The 7,075-nt window shown below is 38.6% G+C and overlaps 1 protein-coding gene across 1 annotated transcript; it reads left to right on the top strand.

Moving 5' to 3' along the window:
• The first annotated feature begins 1,434 nt into the window (after nucleotides 1-1,434).
• Nucleotides 1,435-3,930, top strand: LOC110921407 (uncharacterized protein At1g01500). The gene is made up of 2 exons (XM_022165725.2): nucleotides 1,435-2,415; nucleotides 3,400-3,930. Exons 1-2 carry the CDS (start codon nucleotides 1,750-1,752, stop codon nucleotides 3,625-3,627), a joined length of 894 nt encoding a protein of 297 aa, XP_022021417.1. The 5' UTR covers nucleotides 1,435-1,749; the 3' UTR covers nucleotides 3,628-3,930.
• The last annotated feature ends 3,145 nt before the right edge of the window (nucleotides 3,931-7,075 follow it).

The raw sequence follows: 7,075 nt of genomic DNA, 5'->3' as shown, positions 1-7,075 counted from the left end.
AAATCATCATCATCATCATCATCATAAAACCCTAACAGACTCTCTCTCTTCTCTCTCTAAATCGATCAGTTAAGTTGAGACCTAGATCGATCAACATAATCCCCAAATAAATCATCATCATCATCGTCCCACCTGAGCACCACTCCGGCGTCGTCCCTACCGAAACTCAGATCCACCATCGTCATCGTCATCTCTGCGTTCCTCTCTCTCTCTCTCTCTCTCATGTTTCTCTCTCATTCGTGTGTATTGGAGAGAAAAGCTTTGAGTTTCAGATTTGAATCGAAATCAGAAATATTTTGATCTGATTGTTTGTGGGGGTTAGAGATCAGAGAGATTGGTGGTGGCGGTGGTTATGGTGGTGGCAGTGAAAGAATGAAGCAGAAGCTCCGGCGGCTGTGCGTCTTTTTTGGATGGTTTTAGCGAGAGGGCAGGTGGTGGGGCGGTGGCGGGTGGAGTGACGGTGGTGGCACTGCAGATCTGGATCGAAGTGGCAGTTTACTCTATGAGGCAGAGAGGAGCAAGGGTTTCTGAGGGTGGTTGTCGCCTCTTTCCGCCAGTGATTTTGACTATCTTCAACAACCCTCCGTTATATATGTATATGTATTGAGAGAGAGAGAGAGAGAGAGAGACAGAGAGACAACTGTTCTTTCGTGGTGTGTGTTGTTACTTGTTCTGTTATGCTTCTTCACCATGAGGCTGTGATGATTTCACCTGATCCGAGTCAAAATCGGGTCAACATTTGAGATTTTCCGCAGCTTGGCGTGGCAGAATCGGAGGAGGGCAAGTGCGCTTGCAACCTCTGTTTGCAGCCATGGTGGTTTTACAAATCGGTTTTTGATTTTCTTGAAGTTGATGTTCTTGATTTTCTGGATTTTCTGGATTTTCTGGGTTTTGATGATGATGTTTGATTATGTTCTTGAAGATACAGATCTGAGCCTCGTTTCTTTTTACAAATCGGTTTTTGTTTTGATTTGTTGTCTGTATTTTGATTTTTGTGATGGTTTCTAGTTTTGTTCTGGGTTCTTGATTTTCTTGAAGATGATGTTCTTGATTTTCTGGATTTTGATGATGAAGTTTGATGATGTTCTTGATTTTCTGGGTTTTGATGATGAAGTTTGATGATGTTTTTGAAGATAGATGTTATTAATTACTGAAATGTTATAATAAATTAACATGGACCAAAATGCCCCTGCACTACAGGACAAAATAGGAGGTTGCAACAGTCAAAAAAATAGGTTTTTTGGATTTTGGACTAAAATGGCAACAAAATGCAAACCACAGGGACCCAGATGTAATAAGTTTGAGATTTGGACTAAAGTGGCAAAACTGACCAAACCACAGGAACCAAAATGGCAGTTTACTCTTTTAATTATGTAGTGTTCTTGTTGTTTTAGGCCCCTCTATTTATCTTTAAAAAAAAAAAAGCATAGTTATGTACAAAAATAGTTACAATCCAATTTTGTAAATCAATTTTATATACATTCAATAGTTGTCAACTTTGTAGACCGATACATCAAAAAAATCACAATACCATTCCACACACACGTGTCACAGATATCTCCGCCGCGTGTAGCGGCGCGTGTACACCCAACACCTCCATGTTCCCCATTCTCCGTCCCCAAATCCCAATTCAATCGTCCATAATTTGCCCTAATTCCTCACAAACCCTAGCCAAAATCCTCAATTTCGTCTTCCCCCACTCGATTTTGAGGATCCCTTAACCTAAAAACCCAATCTTTATCCAATCCAATGGATCAAAACCACAAAAAACCATTCAATTTCATAACCACAAACGGTTCCGGTGACATTCATGTTCAAACAACGTCAGGCTGGCTCGAAATCCGTTTATTCTACGTCAGAATCACACCGTGCGCCGTTAACGCCGTTCCGGTAAACCTAACGCTGCGGAATTTACGCCGTGAGATCGGCGTTTCCCTCGAGATTAACGGCGTTAGGGTTCCGTCAACGAACACTGGTCTAGTGACGTTGCGTAGGGACCGTGTGGATAAAGAGTCGTCGGAAGTTACGTATGTTAGTACGGATAATGTTAGGGTTTCAGGGGCGGTTGAATTTGAGGTTGTTAATGATGAATTGGATGATAGGGAGATGGTGTTGTGTGGTTCTTTGGAGAGAATTGAACCAATGTGGAACAATAGTGGTAGTGAATTGAAGAAGGGGTGGAGTATGGATTTTTACGCGGGGAATTTGGCGAAATTTGGGGGGTTTTCGACGTCGGTTGAGGTTTATATAGCGGGGTGTTGCTCGTCGGTGCCGGTGATATTGACGAAAACGGTTCTGGTTAGTCCGCGGAGACGGGGGTCGAGGTGTGGGATGCTGGATGCGATTCCGGAGGATGAAGAGGTTGATAAGGAAATGGTGAGGGAGAATGGGGTTGTTCGGCAGCGGAAATTGGCGGTAAATAGCTTGTTCTGAACTTGTTGTCATTATGCTTATAACTAATTTGCTAGGGTGTTTGGATGTGGTTTCAGAAAGTAGTTACGCTCAGCTAATAATGACAGTTTGAATACGCAGATGATCATTGTTTTTATCCAAACACTCAAAGCTAGTTATCTGCTATATCAAAGTGCAATAATCAAAGAAGTAGTTTTAATAAGTGCAATATCAAAATCCTAAACACTCCCCTTAAGTGGTTTGATTACAAGAAAGAAAGCTATAAACTTGATGATTTTTACTAATTAGAATTGATCATTGCAATTTAAGGTTGTGATAATCGGATTAAACATATATCCAAACATCCCCACATTGGTCTTGTTAGTCTTGATGTGCACCATGACACCATCTAAATGATGACAATAAGAACATGGATATGAGTATATGAATTTAGGAACTATTTACTTAAGGGATTGCAGTGGAGCCCACATCATCATACTCAGTAAATCCCACCTATAGCAAAGCGAAGGTAGGGTCTAAGTAGGGTAAGATGTAGATAGCCTTAGCTCTACCTCATAGGAATAGAGAGGCTGTTTCTAATGAGACCCCGGGATTGATAGTAGTTTTGCATCAAACCTTGGACATAAGACACATAACACTCAACAATTAAGACAAAGGCCGATTAGCGCATGTACCCTTTTGTCTTTCAGCTACCGCTTCTAACGTTATTTTCACGAAATTAGTAAAATAACGTTAAATCTTATTTTACAACAAAATAGATCAAATTTATTTAAAGAGATGAAATCTTAGTGGCACTGATTATGCAAAATCTTTCTACCGCCATGTTTGAAACTTATGATTGAGCACACAACTAAGAATCATGTTTGTAGAGACTATCCCCTCATAGGCTTTATTAGTTGTGATCTTATGTCATTTTTGTTTATCATCAAACAAATGTTGAATTATATTTACCTATGTAAGTAATGGGAAATGAATTTATTTTTTCAGCATACAGGCGAAGAAGGCTACGAGTACGAATCAGAAGTCAAACTCAGACCAAGCTACTATTCAGAGGAAATGTATTATGATGAGGATGGTCAACTCACATGGTTCAACGCTGGTGTAAGAGTTGGTGTCGGGATTGGCCTTGGGATGTGCCTTGGTATCGGGGTTGGTGTCGGTTTGCTCATGCGCTCGTATCAAGCAACCACCCGGAATTTCAGGAGATTCTTTTGACCCTTTTCACATCTTCAAAAATGGCAAGGTAACATAATCTGGATTTGAGTATCCAGTTCATATAGAGCAAGCCACCCATCGTGCCCATCGCGTTAAAAAATGTAGTATGCGAAAGAAATCGTACGCAGTTTGTAGATAGGTTTCGGTTTTGGTATGTAATCTCCCTGTGGCAGTGTAACTTTTGTTTTTTGGCCTTCACATATCTTGTAATAAGTTCAATTATGAAATCTCAATGAATAACCAACCCAGTGTTGTGGGGTTGTATATAATATATACACCTTTGGGTGTTTATGTTTTTGTCTGCATGATGAATTGTAGACCAGGCAGATTACCTTACTATTAACGCACATTGGTGCTGTATTAACGATCGATAATGTTGTATTTGGGGCCCCTCCCAGGGCCAGCTATGCTCATGTCACAACACGCGTGTAGGAGCTGTGGTGTTGGTGCATCCGTCTGTCAATTTCGTCTTGTGTTGAGTCTTGTATAGAGCTAGTTAGATCAGGGCACGAAAAACGAGAAAATAAGAATTAGTAGTGATTTCGCTCGAAATGACACCTTGTCATGTTCAAACGAAATCATATTTAATCTAATTCCACTCGAAGTTTTCATGCTGATTTCGCTTGAAGTTAAACATGGAGATTCCGCTTGAGACGTGTTCAAGCGGAATATGATGCCTATAAATAGTGCATTCCAAGCGAAATCTGATAACAATTCTTCCGGTTTTGCAACGAAGTGCTGCCGAAGTGTCATTACGCTGTATATCGGCATTATATCAATCAAATCGACAGTTTAAGTAATTTGTGTGCTGAATTGACCACAGTTTGTCTGTTTCCGCCATTCAAACTGAGATAAACTCTTCTGATTGACTCGTGCGGGTCTGAAAACGATCCTAAAAAGTGGTATCAGAGCTCAGGAAGAAGAGTTCTTACCAATTCAGATAAAAATTCTGATTTCTTCATCTTCTTTTTCAAAATTCAAAATTTTTCATAGATAAAATTGGCTCAATTTTTCACAAAATGTGCGCAGTTATGTTTTAACAAATCCTGGAAAGTTTCAGGCTAAAATTCGATTTAAAATTGACAAAATTCTTAATTCCGCTTGAAATCAGCGAATGAATGATGACATCAGCAGCATTTTGTTTTGATTTCGCTTGAAAAACCGGTATTTCGCTTGAAAATTCATCCTTATTCCGCTTGAATTTGGGATTTCGCTTGAGATTTTGGGTTAATTCCGCTCGAACGCGTTATTTCGCTTGAAAGTAATATTTGATTCCGCTTCAACCGTATTCCGCTTGAAAACATCTTGTTTGATTTCGCTTGAACTCAGTGATCTCGCTTGAGTTTGTTATTCCGCTTGAACAGACAGTTTTTGAGAATTTTGAAAATCCGAAACATGGACGAGGAATTTTATAACGCATTCGCTACCCCGGTTACCCCGATCACTATTGCACAGAACACGATGTTGGAAAATGAAACGGGGACAATGCAAAAACCACCTGAACTCATGAACATCGAGAAGTATAATGGTTGGAAGGACGGTTTGAAAACTGGGTACAGGCAAACTATTTAGATGCTTGGGAATGTGTTGAGACGAAGTACATTAGACCGACAAATGACGATGAAGAGGAGATTGTGTAATGACTCTCACTAAAATTAATACTTATTATGTTAATTTTATAAAAAGGAAACCCTAATTGAGACACCCAAGTGATTCTGCATAAACCCTAAAATTTTCATAACAATCAGAATCAGGATCAGGGCCCCTAAAACTCAGGGGGGGATATTCCCACTTGACGATTATCTTTATATCTCGTTGTCGAAATTCGAATTTAATATTTCGTCGACTCATCAAGCCTACACACACACGTGGCAAGCCTATAGTGAAAAGGTGTCCCTTACGGACCGTAAGGGATAAGGCTTACGGTCCGTAAGCCTGTCAATTTTCGGGTATAAATAGCAGGCATCGGCACTTGCAGTCTGCTGTTCATTCGACGATCAAATTCCAATTATACATCGAGTTATAGCCGAAATAATCTCCAATTAGTATAGCAGGGTGCTGCTACGATGCCGGGTATTAACTCGATCGCTGTTCAATTCTTTTCTTTCCGTCAGCTTTTATTTTTGTAAATAATAGCTCGGGATTTTACCCTCTAAATCCCTAAACTCTGCCCGTTATTAGGGTAATAACTCTAATCACTGGTACGATACTTTATCCGATCGATTATAACTATCCAACGATTGTCTGAGTGCTGCTCAAATTGAGTTATACTTTGTTATTCGTCATGATTTCGACTTGAATGTTTGAGTGTTGTCCGAACTCGGGCTATACTTTGTCATTCGTTGTGAATCCGCTGAATTGTTAAGTATTGCACTTATAAATCGTTGTGAGGGTTTTATCTCGTGATTGTCGTTAAAGTTGTATTGAGTTAGTACACTAATACGTGTTCCATTGTGTCTAGAAATTAGAACTCGTAAGCAAAGAGCTGCTAGAGTACTTAGTAGCTAAGTAAACTTAATAAGTTAAATAAACTTAGCAGTTAAGTTAGCTGAGTAGATTAATTAATTTGTTAATTAAGTTTAGTATGATTGATTAATCAGTTAATCAATATTAATTAAGCTAAGCAAAATTAATTAAGCTAAGTAAGTTATTTAATTAAATGGATAAGGAAACTTAATAGTTAAGGAAACTTAATAGTTAAGGAAACTTAATAGTTAAGGAAACTTAATAATTAAGGAAACTTAATAGTTAAGAAAACTTAATAGTTAAGGAAACTTAATACTTAAGGAAACTTAATGGTTAAGGAAACTTCCTAGCTAAGAAATAAATCTACCTATAAATAGGAAGCTTAGGATTCATTTTTCTTTGCTCATTTCTTTTCTTCTTCTCTCTATACGTTGGTGTTCTAACCAATAATCACCGATGCGATGTTCTGTCCGATCGATTCAGGAACCAACTAACGGATGCCAAAGTGCTATACTTTGAGAGTTCGTTAAACGGATGCCAAAGTACTATACTTTGAGAGTTCGTTAAACGGATGCCAAAGTACTATACTTTGTGATTTCGGTAAACGGAATCCAAAGTGTTACACTTTGTGAAATTCATTAAGGTTCGAATCTCGTGACTACCGTTAAGGTTTGATTTGGGTTTTACACAAATACGTATTCCATTCTGTTAAACTATATGTTTAACTACCAAAAATACTCCCAACTACACACTCACAATCAAACAAACTATTAAAACATCAGAAGATCCAGAATAATAAAGTGCATGCTTAATTATCGGAAGAAGTAGAATCAAGAAGCTTGTTAACTCAATCTTGCATGCTTATAAAGTGAGTCATTCTCTTTTTATCAACTGTTTTACAAAACTCCAAATTATTTTCAAAGTTATAATTACAGGGATTAAGTCTTTGTAATCACCAAGTTACAGCCGGTATATGGGGTTT

This window comes from Helianthus annuus, chromosome 17 (assembly GCF_002127325.2).
Source record: "Helianthus annuus cultivar XRQ/B chromosome 17, HanXRQr2.0-SUNRISE, whole genome shotgun sequence".
Classification (NCBI taxonomy): Eukaryota; Viridiplantae; Streptophyta; class Magnoliopsida; order Asterales; family Asteraceae; genus Helianthus; species Helianthus annuus.
The sequence above is the reverse complement of the archived record's forward strand: the minus strand, read 5'-3'. Positions and strand labels throughout refer to the sequence as shown.